The sequence below is a fragment of the Copadichromis virginalis genome, linkage group LG18 (genome assembly GCF_057382275.1).
Source record: "Copadichromis virginalis isolate Kocher_CV1m ecotype Utaka linkage group LG18, C_Virginalis_male_GT1.1, whole genome shotgun sequence".
NCBI lineage: Eukaryota > Metazoa > Chordata > Actinopteri > Cichliformes > Cichlidae > Copadichromis > Copadichromis virginalis.
Window position 1 is genome coordinate 32701418 of NC_140635.1, and position 13075 is coordinate 32714492.

A 13075-nucleotide genomic window follows, 5' to 3' on the forward strand; every position below is an offset into this window, starting at 1 on the left:
GCCGGTGTTGAGGTCCGTCGGTGCCATTCAGCTCACCGGCGACACGTCACACTGACCCGAGTTAAAGCAACCTTTTTTAAAAAATTATTATTATTATTTTAGCTTTTAATTCGTTTCTTTTACAACAATTATTTTAATACGAGTCTTCATAAAAAAAATAACAAGTACACGAGATCTTTCTTTCTTTTTTAAGTTTGAGTACTTTTTTTTTCAAGCTAAACCGTTTTATGGACTCGTTTTTACCCGGACAATAAGCCTACTTTCTAGTGAAGTAATTTACTGCACCGTTTGATGCGTGGGTGTTTATTCATTCGTACTTGCTCCGCAATTTTTGGCTACAACTACCTGATAAAGACTAGTTTGTATACAGAGTCCTTCTTATCCTTAGCTGCTGTGCAGAAATGTGGCGCGGACTTTCACTGCTGATTTTCTGCTGTGCTGTAAGAAGCCTGGCGGTGGACGGAAGCATTCGGGAGAAGATGCTGCTAGCTGAAACCGACGAGCTGAGGCCGATTAAAGATGCCAACTCCACAAGCAAAGCAGAGGGTAGTCACCAGTTCCCGGAGAAAGCCACTCAGGGGAGAGTTCCACAGTTCCAACCCACTGTCGAGCCTCTGGAGGACGAGCTGGAAAACCAAGAGAATATAATAAGCCAGGTTTGTGAACTATAATGTGCGCCTTTTTATGATTAATTGTATTCTATGTTAAACTACACTGACAAAGAAGTTTATGTATATTCACATACTGCGAATGAGTTGGGAGAACAGAAATTCCTAGTTTTAATAATTAAGGCAGTTATCAAATTTAAAACGTTTTAAAAGTTAAAAGCACAAGATGATGTGCTGTTTGACCTATTTTTACATTTGACTGAACTGAAGTAAAGTTCTGCAAAGCCATGCTCTTTTATGCAAATTATAAAAACTAAAACTTCAATCCATGACCTGTGACCTGCTTAATTCTTCTTCCAGGAGACTTCAACTGAGTAACAGCAGTTAGTACCTCAGCAAAACTTTCCATCTACCTCACCAAGGGAAAACCACATGAGATCCCACAGCACTTGTGCTGTTAGGACTTACTTTGCTTTAAACAGTGAACCCTGAACCTCTCGTTTTCCATCTTGAGTTGGATTTCAGGGGTTGTTTCTGACACAGCGATTCCAAAAGTTTAACTATACGGGAAATTTCCTTTTACCTCATACTGTCATGGTAAATCAAGCCCAGAGCTGTGTGTGTGTGTGTGTGTGTGTGTGTGTGTGTGTGTGTGTGTGTGTGTGTGTGTGTGTGTGTGTGTGAGTGTACACTATGGTAAAAGTTTGCATCCCCCTGGTGGTTGGTTATGTAATATCCTCAAACTGTAAGTGGTCCAAACCAAAGAGGGCCTGTTTGTAAATGCCTATAGCTGTCTTCATTCCACACAGCTCACCACTGTTGCAGCTGCATATCGTCAGACATTTCAACTCTTTTTCTGATTTTAGTTCCTGCATTTCTGCTAAATAAATTATAATATAAGTATAGTATAATATACTATTCATTTTACATTCACTATTTATTCAGGTTTCCTGCTATCTGGCCTATATTGTGGAAAAAATATACTGAGAAAGACAACTTTCTGCCTCTGTTTCAGTTGCTGGGAGATTACGACAAAGTAAAAACAGTGTCTTCAGGGTCCGACTGTGTGTGTCGCTGTGTTGTTCGACCAATTAAGCGATCCGACTGCAGCCATGTCCATGAAAGTGACCTAAAATCACCATCTCGGGATTTTTACACTGTAGAGACAATTACCAAAGGAACAGACTGCAAGAAGTGTGTGTGCATGGCTCCACCTTCCGCTGTCAATCCCTGCGAGGGAGAGTACAGGTTTAAAAAACTACAGGAAGCGAGCAAAGATGACATCAAGGTAGAAACATATACATGTGTTCTGGTTACTGATGATACACTGTTAAGTTAGTTTTGAGCAGGAAGATGTTTAACTAATAATAATTAAAAAAAAAACAATTTCTTGATTTTGTTTAGCTGGCAACTATCATTGACTTGTTGGAAGTCTCTCTGTATGGAATAGACTTGTTAAAGCTCCATTCTGTTACCACCAAGCTACTGACCAGGGTGGACAACATAGAGAAGGTGAGTACATGTTGTCCAAAAATCACCTATTAAAAATCAAAACTGATAGTTTGTATACAGTACATACTCTTACGTAGAGCATGTATATATTTTTAATGCAGAAGCTTTGCAAAGGTAGACAGACCTGCTAACACAAACAAATAGTAAAACTAAACACTTTTGCTTCTTCATATCCTCTGTCAGCTTGCTCTTTGACTGTGCTTGGATGTTAAACTGTGCCATATCATATACTTTAGGGCAATACTAGTATACCAGTTATGTGCTCTAAACTCTTGACATTGTTGCAACTTCCCTTTACTTAAAATTCCCAAGGAAAACACGTTGGCTACTATTGCGTTTACATTTGACTGTGTCACTACTATTGTACTATAATGCTGCAAGTAGCTCACTGGAAAAGAAGGATGGCAAATGCCCGTCACTCACTTACACTTGTAAAGTTTGTTGTCTGTGAGCCGCAAAAATCAACAAAATGTATTCATTTTTTTTTTAAATATCAGAAATATGATTGTTGGACATTTCCTTGAAATATGATACCCCTACATGGATGGCTGTACTGCAATACTGGAATAGCTTATTTTTACAATTAATTGAAAAAATATATATAGTTGGTATTGTCTTTAAGCCATAGAAGTTTTACTATTAAAGAAATATTTCTGTGATTTTGTTTAGGGTCAGAGGCAGGGTACACAGGACTGAACCAGAGAGACAGATAACATTCATACTCACACTCTCTCCACTTTTAAGATTAGGCTTAAAACTTTCCTTTTTGATATGCATATAGTTAGGGCTGGATTAGGTGACCCTGAATCCTCCTTTAGTTATGCTGCAATAGGTGTAGGCTGCTGGTGGATTCCCATGATGCATTAAGTATTTCTTCTTCAGTCACCTTTCTCACTCACTATGTTTTAATAGACCTCTCCGCACTGAATCATACCTGTTATTAATCACTGGCCCTCTTCCACAGCATGCTTTTTATCCTGTCTTCCTTCTCTCACCCCAACCAGTGGCAGCAGATGGCCCCGCCCCTCCATGAGCCTGGTTCTGCCGGAGGTTTCTTCCTGTTAAAAGGGAGTTTTTCCTTCCCACTGTCGCTAAAGTGCTTGCTCATATGGGGTCCTATGATTGTTGGGTTTTTCTCTGTATTTATTATTGTAGGGTCTACCTTACAATAATAGATTGTAAGATAGTCGTCTTGATTGTAAGATAGTCGTCTTGACTGTTGTGATTTGGCGCTGTATAAATAAAATTGAATTGAATATCCAGACTTCTAAAAATATATATTTGTATATTCACAGAGTCCAGACTAAGTGCAAAGTGATGTCACCTGAAATAGTTGGTTGACCCTGCATGTGTCTTTTTCTGAACTCAAGGCATTCACACAAAATTTGACTGAAAGAATGAGAGAGAAAGAACGTGTAAAGGAAAGAGCGAGGGAAAAGGATAAAGAAAAAAAGATCCAGCCGAAAAAAAAGAAACTGAATGATGAGCGCTCAAGAGTTAAAAGTGGAGCAGCTCCCTACGCCCACAAGCAGGTAAAAACCTTGTGAAAATCTGCATCTTAACAGATCACAAGTCAAGACAAACTCTTGTCTGATTTTATGCTGTGCACTCTTCTAGAAGATTGCTATCATGCATAGATAGTCCCTCTTCATTATAAACGAGACTGAATTTTCTCTTACAGAAGAATTATGACAGCCAGCTGAAGACAAACCACCAGCAAGATGGTGTGGAGGAACAGAACCCAATCAGGAATCAGACAGAAACACGAAAGCCGATCAAAGAGAAGACAGAGCCAAAGCAGCAAATGAAAGACAAAAACACTGTTGTCATCAGGGGTGTGACCTTTTACAAGGCAGAGGAAGAGAGCTACAAGGAGGATAAGAAAGGCAAAGCACAGAACAGTAAGTCTATTGCATTGATCTGTAAAATCAATGCTTTCAAGTTATGTGCTAAAGGCTTTTTTAATTTAATCAAAGGTAAAATTTATTTTAAAAATTACAGAGAAAGGCCCTTTCTTCTTTTATCTTGTCTTGTAGCTTCTGTAACCACAAAATCATCAGTGGATTTGCAGGTGTCTGAGCAGCTGCCACCTAACAGGCCTTCAAAAACTACCATAAAGCCAGACCTCAAAGACATACCTTTGACCAGATCTTCACCATCCCATCCACCAACAGCTCCCCCATCTACCAGCCAACAAACCATAACTGCAACCCAACCAGTTCGCTCCTCCACAACAACTCCAAACCCAACGGCAACTACCCAAAAATCCTTAACTACCAGAACTGCTATTCACCCCACTGCGCCTGTCAGCCAGTATACCACTTCACCCTCAGACACCAATATCACTCCACCTATTGGTGCAGCTCCCACCTCAGCGCCTCATTCAAGAACCAAAAGCCGCCTCAGCTGGACAGAGAGCCCCGCTGACCAACCAGTGGTTACCAAAAAGCCAGGTAGAGTAAGACTAATGAACCTATTCATTTCCATATGAAGCTAATAATGTTGATTATTTCATAAAAATGAAATGGTAACCTCCAGGGCTCCAGTGGCCACTTGAGGGAGATCTCACAAAATCCTGTGTTAAAATGCCTTCAGTTTCAGCTTCCCAGCCTGATAAAAAAAATGTGGTCTTGGTCTCTATCAATAGTTTCCCTTTTCAACATAACTGTTTAGTCTTATAGATATTAGACAGACAAAATAATTACTAGAAAGGTGTAATTATAGCATTTTGGCTGATCGGCGTATTGTAATACCTCATCTGGTAGTAGGTGTATCCTTACTGACACCTAATGTGTATTTTTACAGGAGTGTGTAAGGACACAGTAGCCAGCATCTCTGAACCGGTCCAGAAAAATACTTATGGCCTTAGTGATGGAGCCTGGATGAGAGATGCTCGTGGTCATGGGAACGTCATCTACCTCACTAGTGGTCACTATGGCAACAACCTACTGGAGTTCCGAGACATGGACACCTTCAAATTAGGTACAGAGGTTTGTGTTTGTGAAAAAAATTATCTTCTAATCTCAAACAGTGTCAGGTACCCTAATTAATCTCATAAAAGTTCTATCAATGTTTTAGCAATCAGAACAGATTCCACTGACAAATGCATTTCATATTTGAACGACAGAACAAACAGTGACATGAAGATCCGTAAAAGTAAAAAACCAGAAAAACAGGAAACAATATTTCACACACAATGGATGTGTTAGAAAAATATTCATGGATTAGAATCAGGTCCTTCAAGCTGAACACGAGTATGGTAAAATGCTATACACTTGTGAAATTCATTTTAGCACCTGTGTTTCAATATTACCAGGTCTAGGAGTTAAAGTTTAGATACTTAACAATCAAATGATCTTTATATTTAATCCTCTAAATCTTGGTTGCCAATTTCATTTTAAATGAGGTTTCATAAAGTACGTAAAAATAGTTTAAATTAATGGTTATTTGTGTAGTGCCAGTAGATAACAACAGTTGTTCCAAGTGCTTCATATTGTAAGGAAAGGCCCATGTAATAGACACTATTAGAGAGAACCCTGATGAGCATACGGCTCATTATGAGCTAGTATTTGGTGACGGTGGGAAGGAAGAACACCATTTTAACAAGAAGGGGCCTCCAGCAGAACCAGGCTCAGGAAAGGGCATTCATCTACCATAGCTGTCCCTTTGCAGTGATGTAAAACTGCCTTCGCCTTTGCATCTGGATGAAAAGTTAGCCTGAACATCATTTTGATGCACGAGCATGTAATATTTGTCTTCTCCTGGATATTGCAGGGATTTTCTGCCTTAGAAAATAAGGCTTCTCAATTTGGGGAAATTTTACAATGACAATTACTTAGCTCAATATCCTAATGACGATTACTTAATCACAAGGCTTTGACAAAAATCATATTTGTTGTTCTTCATTGGATGCTTGAAACCAAGATGTTTCTAAAAAGCTGAAATAGTTTTAAAAAATTTCTTGACCAAGACAAAGATCATCCACAGCCTGGAAACAAGTTTGTTTTTTAAAGGGTGTGGAGGCGGGTCTTTTAATTATAAGACAGTACAAATGAGAGGATAATTGTGAAACCAAATATGAAATATAAAATACAGTCTGATTTATTGCATAACATTATAAACAAAAATAATCTAGTCTCAACATTAGTGTTATTAGAAAACAAAATAAATTTTTAACCATTTGAAATACTGTTATTAATTAAGGTAAAAATCGTTGCAATGTTTATTAACCCAATTTCCCTCGGGATGAATAAAGTATGATCAATCAATCAATCAATCAATCAATCAATCAATCAATCAATCAGTTGCAGTAAAATATTTTCTCTACATGATGGACATATCTTAGTTTGATGATCATTAAGGTTGTGCATATCTATTTTCTGTGTGTCCTTCCTGTTCAGGTCAGACAAGTAATTCATACAAGCTACCTTACAGTTTCACTGGAACAGGCCATGTTGTGTTTAATGGAGCTTTCTACTATAATCGAGCCTTCAGCAGGGACGTTATCAGATATGACCTGAGGCACAGATATGTGGCTGCGTGGACCACACTGCACGATGCTTTACTGGAGGAGCAAATTCACAAGACACAGACTGAAGTAAGACTCATTACTTTCATTTTTAAATAACGGCCCAAGAAGTACTCCATAATGATTTAAACAAGAACATTTAGAAGTCTTTCAAGCATCATTAAAATTATGTGTGGGAACATTATAAATTACTAAACTGATCACTTTTGTGGTTTGTTTCTGTCAAGAGATGTATTCTAAGACACTTCTTCAGCTGAGAATCAGAGAGGAGAAACACACAGTTTTACTTGCAGCAAGGGCAGTCACAGAGCACCCGCACGGGAGTGAGGGCTCAGGCACTCGCGCTCTGCCACTGCCCTGGTCTTTATTTATATACATCAGTGGGTGTATGTTCCATACATTGGAATGTGGATGTGTATATGTTGGAATGTGGATGTTTATATGTGTGTGTGCGATTTTAGTGTGAAAATGACCATTAACAACAAGTCTCTGTTTTGTATAGTGTATCTGTTTCCAAAACAACAATGTCCACTAAGGTTAATTAGGATATTTTATTGATACACCAAATTAAAACAAGAAAGGGCAAAAATGAGACATCCAAAATTATTAGCCCCATGGCCATTAATAGTCATATACTGTACCCTTTCTGAGCCACAACTGACAACAATTTCTTAGAGTAGGTCATTACTAGGTTTGCACAGGTCTTCTGAGGGATTTTGGCCCATTCCTCCATTGCAAATTGTTCTAGCTCATCCAAATTGAATGGTTTCCAAGCATGGACATTCACTTGGAGCACTTGCCACAGATTCTCAATAGGATTGAGGTCTGTGCTCTGTGCGGGCCACTCCAGGATCTTGGTTTTGGTACCCTTGAGGAACTGTTGGACTAATGTTGATGTATGCTTTAGGTCATTGCCTTGTTGGAAGACCCAGCGACAACCTAAGCCTAGACTATGAGCGGATTTCTGCATTTTCTCTTTCAAAATGTCAACATAATTTATTTTTTCATGATGCCATGCAACCAAACAAGGCTCCCTGTGCCTGAAAACAGCCTCACAGCAGGATGTTCCCAACTGTGTTCCTGGGGTTGAAGGCCTGTGCCTTTCTTTGCCAAACATAAGCAACAACTATGTGCTGAAACAGTTCCAGTTTAGTCTCATCAGATCAAAGCACTTCCAAAACTGATCTTTACCTTACAAATGTTCATTGGCAAACCTCAGTCGGACTGTGATGTGCAGCTCTTTGAGTAAAAGTGTTCTTCTGGGATGATGCCCCTGAAGTTCACCATGATAAATAGCCGTCACAACTGTGTTCTTTGAAACATCAACTCCAGAAGAAGCCAGGTCAGTAACAATCGTCTTGGCAGGTGTTCCTTGCTGACATCTGTGTCTATTTTCGTCTCCAGGGTTCTTGAAATCTTGAACTTACGGCCACGGCCAGGTTTGTTTCTTACAGAATTTGTCTCCTTGGACTTGGCAATGATGCAACATACAGCAGTTCTAGACACTGTGAATTGCTTGGAAATGGCATGTAGCCTTCCCCCTTATCATGAGCCTCTACTATCTTTTTTTCTGAGCTCCAGAATTATTTCCTTTATCTTTGGCATGGCCAGTAACAGTAGTTCTTCTCATGCCCTGTTCCTTGAACCCTTTTTATGCCAATTGAATGTTGTTAGGAAGCCAGTTGACTGCACAGATGTGGTTTCAAAGCTGACTGGTTAATTACTCTAGGTGTTTTGAAAGCAAACATTCACATGGGGCTAATATTTTTGACCTCCCCATTTTTTATTATATTTGATATGAAGCAAACCTAAAAAGGTATTTTATATTACAAAATGTACCGAAAGCTACTAAATCGCACTGGTGAATGTTTGAATGTATCAAGTTTCATCAATGCTGCAAACGTTGGGCAAAAGTTTAGCAAAATGTTCCAAAATTCCTGGGGGGCTAATAATTTTGGCCTCAACTGTAGTTAGAAAGAAAAGTCAGCCAGTCAGGCTCTCTTTAAACTCTTTAAAATCTCTTTAAAGATTCTCCAAATCTGTTTTTGATCTCCACCAGCAAGGACTACCTTAATCTACCTTAATCTGCTGTCTGGAGAGCTAAGAACAGTATGTAAACAGCTGCCTGCTGCAGATGAATAACTGCAGTGGGAATGAATAGATCAGTAAAATTCTAGGTTCTAAAACCAAAACAACAACCTGAAAGATTGCAGTCTAAAATTATTTTAAGATGCAAAAGTCATACAAACTTGAGCTTGTGTATTTTGCAGGTTGAGTTTGCGGTAGATGAGTCCGGCCTGTGGCTGCTTTACCCTGCTTTGGACACAGAGGGCTTCCACCAGGAAGTTATCCTGCTAATCCACCTCCACCCTCGAGACCTTCAGCCAATACAGACCTTTCGCACAGGTCTCAGAAGAGGTCGTTACGGTAACAGCTTCTTGGTATGTGGTGTGCTTTATGCAGTGGATAGTATGGAGCGTCGCTATGCAAACGTGACCTACGCATTTGACACTCACACGCTTACGCACACAGTGCCAAGCCTGGCGTTCACAAACATGCATGCACATAACTCCCAGCTGGCTTATTGTCCACTGGACAAGAAACTGTACTCATGGGATAATGGTCATCAGATGATGTATGATGTCATTTTTGCTTATTTAGAATAATGGGCAGATGGTTAGATGAATATTTGGCAATTTAGTTTGTCCAGTGAGTCAAAACAAAGCCGAGGATGGAAGAAATATGAAAACTGAACAGATATTCCGTCTGTGTTTTGTTTCGAAAAGACTGTGGATAAATTAAACACTGTGTGGTCACTGGGTTGCTGCTCTGATGTGCACGCACTTAAGTCAGTAACTGTCGGACACAGCACTTGCAGACAAGAAAAGCAGAATTGTATTGTATCTTGGGTGACATGAAGAAGAAGATACTTTTTCCTGGCAGCAGTGTTTCAAACAATCCATACTAGTTCAATCGTTTTCTTGTTTCACTGTCATGAACTGTAACATTTAACATACTAATTAGGGCTTGTAGATTCTGAGATGTAGCTCTTTGGTTGCAATTTCTCTGAGCACTGTATGATCTGACCTTAGGGGGAATTGCTGGGATGTTAACTTCTGGGACAATTGGCAAATGTCTTGAATATTTTCCACATCAATAATCTTTCTCACCGTAGAGTGACTTCATTTTGTTTGGAAATGGTCTTATAACCTTTTCTGGGCAAAATGATTTATCAGAAGCAACAATTGTTTTGGTTATAGTGGATGTGGAAACAGTAAGGGACTGTAAGTTGGGCAGAGGTTTATATTTACTCATAATGACCATGAATGTTATGGTAATTTGGGGCTTTTCAAGATGTCTTTGAACTGCTCTTTTTACAGAGTGGAATGATTGTACAACATACATCTTTAATGACTTAAAAGAGAAAAAAAACAAGAAATAGGTCAACAAGTTTAAATTTATTTTGAACTTTCTTTAATCTACACAGAGTCAAAATTACACAAATCAGCCTCAAATACAGCAAATACAGCTTTTCAAATTCTTTGCTTAATGAAAGCAGATTTGCATATGATATGCCCCATGTAACCAGTATAACCAGTGATTTTTTTTTTTCAGATTTTGTATTGAAGTAATTGCCTGTTATTTTCTTTGTGATAAAATTTTTATTGTTTGTCCTTTTAATGTATTTCCCATTGTTGATAGAAGTGGTAAAATAATTTTTAACTTGTCTGGGTATTTTTTTTTTTTACAACCAAAATAGGACAAGGGCAAGAATTTTGACTGCTTAACTAGGAGTTTGTACATTTATAATAAAACGATTCAAACGTTTTTCAGTGTCATTGACTCACTTTTCTCCTTCTCTGTGTGCCTCTGTATCCTGTTGTGGGCATTATTTGTGAGGTATGATTAAATTTTCCTGGAAGCAGCAGAGCCACTGGAAGGAACACAGGATGGAAAATAAACCCTGGGCCAGATGCTGTTGAACTTCAAACTGGAAATGCTCGGGACACACATCAGACCTGCTACATGTTAGAGAAACACACATGGGTACAAACAGGGTGATGCACTGCTCACTGCCGCTGTTCTTCCAATCTGGTTCATTTCAGCCAGCTCTTTATCTCTGCTCTACAGTCTTACCAGCTGAAAAAGTATGTGTGTGCACAGCAAAGTTGTAACAAGAAAGAAATGAAATTTAGAAAAAAAAATTGTTTGAAAAACGTTAAAGATAAGTGAATGACATTAAGTCCAAGCTGATTTCAAATGCATAAATTCTGAGCAGGAATATTCCACTAAAACTCAGTGGAACATCAGTGGAGATGACATCAAAAGTTATATAACCATCATGTTGATGTGGTGGTGGAGTGTGTGTGGTAAGTGACCACTGAGCAGGATGCAGAAGAAAGACGCCCATACACATACACTACAGACTTGCCAAACTGAGTGAATGCGTTAGTGTGTGTGTGTTCTGTACCACTTTGAATGACTTGTTCTAAACGCCTGAAAGCAAGGAGACCACACAAATAGACACACACTCACAGTAGAAGTCATATGCTAAGGATGCTCTCTTCTGACAGAGTAGTCTTTAAACATGCAATGCATAATGTCTAGTTTAAAGATAACAGTGGTATCTAGATACACATTCTAAAATACCACTGAGCTAAAACTTTAAACAAAGAAACAAAAGAACGATAGAGAAGGGCTCTCATGGAGATCAAAATCTTTGGGTTGCAATTACACTCACTTAAAGGTTATTTATATTTATACCAAAGAAAACAAAAAAGAGACTACCAAAATAGGACTTGGTTAAGAAAGAAAAAAAGAAGGAAAAGCAAAAGAAAAAAAGTTGGAAGCGAATGAGAGGTTAAAAGTTTAGAGATTATTTTAAGGGTGAAAGAATGGATAAGATGATAAAATTGAAGAAAGCAGTCCTACGTATTTTTTTAATATGTGCATATTCTGATCAAAGATTCTTCGTAGTGTTACTGGAGGCCAAGTTAATGATACTCAAAGTTAACATCTGGTTAGATACTGTATTTCTAAGACTGTTAGTGTGGAGTACAAAAACTACAACTTTATCTGAATTTAAAAGCAGAAAATTTGAGGTAATTTATGTCTTTAAGACATTGCTGCATTTCGTGCGTGTTATCAGGCTTCATGGACAGATAAAGTTGGGTATCAGATGCATAGCAGTGAAACTGTATCCTATTCCTTCTAATGATACTGCCTAAAGGAAGCATGTATAACAGAAACAAAACTGGTCCTAGTTAGGAAACCATTGTAATTCCACAATTAACCTTAGTGTGTTAAGAGTACTCTCCATTTACATGAACAAATTAGAGTCTATTAGACAGATATGATTCAAACCACTGCAGTGAGGTGCCTTTAATACTGACAGCATGCTCTAATCACGTTGACATATTATGGTCGACAGTATCGAACGCTGCACTGAGGTCTAGCAGGACAAGCACAGAGATGAGTCCACTGTCAGAGGCCATAAGAAGATCAATTGTAACCTTCACTAAAGCTGTTTCTGTGCTGTGATGAGCTCTGAAACCTGACAGAAGCTCTTCAAATAAACCATTCCTCTGCAGATGATCTGCTAGCTGTTTGAAAACTACTCTTTCAAGAATTTTTGATGTGAAAGGAAGGTTGGAGATTGGCCTATAATTAGCTAAGACCACTGTGTAAAGGTAATGGCTTTTTAAGTAATGGTTTTTATTACTGCCAGTTTGAAGGCCTATGTTACCTATTTGATTAATAGAGATAGGTTGACCCTATTTAAGATTGGAACATTAATTAATTCTTTGAGCAGTCTTGTAGGAATGGGGTGTAACACGTTGATGGTTTGGAGGAAGTAATTACTGAAGTTAACTCAGGAAGATCAATTGTAGAAAAAAAGTGTAAATAAATATCAATGGTATTAAAGCACCTGTACACAGTGTTACGTCTGTGAGATGGTTATGGGTAATTTTTTCATGAACTCATTATTAGTTAAGGTTAAAGGTTGGTTCAACAGAGCTCAAACCTTTTGTCATCCTGGCTACAGTGCTGAAGAGAAACCTATGGTTGTTCTTTTTCTGTGTTCTTCAATCACTAATAAATAATATTACTCCATTACATAATCCATACGACACCTCCCCCCCCAGTTGTGGAGTTGTGGATGTGGATATGTGGCCATGCCCCACAGCTTATATGCTTGCGGCACAGGGAGGAGAGGGGCGGCGTCTAATAACCAACTGGCAAAATAAAACAAAATAAAAACAAAACAACAAACACAGAAACAGCAGACATTATGATACAGACTTATAATTTGCACCGATGTTTTTCCTCGGTGCGCCTGCTCGCTGCTGAAGTCAAAAAAAACTTTATTGTCATCTCCGCTACAGTCCAGTATATAGAGAGACACAGTGTTGGGGAGTAACGGAAT

The 13075-nt window shown here is 38.6% G+C and overlaps 1 protein-coding gene across 1 annotated transcript; it reads left to right on the forward strand.

The window, feature by feature from the left end:
- olfml2bb (olfactomedin-like 2Bb) lies at positions 1-10476 on the forward strand. The gene is made up of 9 exons (XM_085439574.1): positions 1-656; positions 1624-1896; positions 2013-2120; positions 3491-3652; positions 3802-4021; positions 4157-4573; positions 4926-5102; positions 6521-6717; positions 8919-10476. The coding sequence occupies exons 1-9, from the start codon at positions 402-404 to the stop codon at positions 9312-9314; spliced, it is 2205 nt and encodes a 734-aa protein (XP_085295700.1). The 5' UTR covers positions 1-401; the 3' UTR covers positions 9315-10476.
- The last annotated feature ends 2599 nt before the right edge of the window (positions 10477-13075 follow it).

Bases quoted from the DNA above. Each gene is read 5' to 3' on its own strand.
- olfml2bb (XM_085439574.1), top strand. From the start codon at position 402: ATGTGGCGCGGACTTTCACTGCTGATTTTCTGCTGTGCTGTAAGAAGC. The intron at 5,103-6,520 runs GTACAGAGGTTT...CTTCCTGTTCAG, and splicing joins CATGGACACCTTCAAATTAG to GTCAGACAAGTAATTCATAC. The intron at 6,718-8,918 runs GTAAGACTCATT...TGTATTTTGCAG, and splicing joins TTCACAAGACACAGACTGAA to GTTGAGTTTGCGGTAGATGA.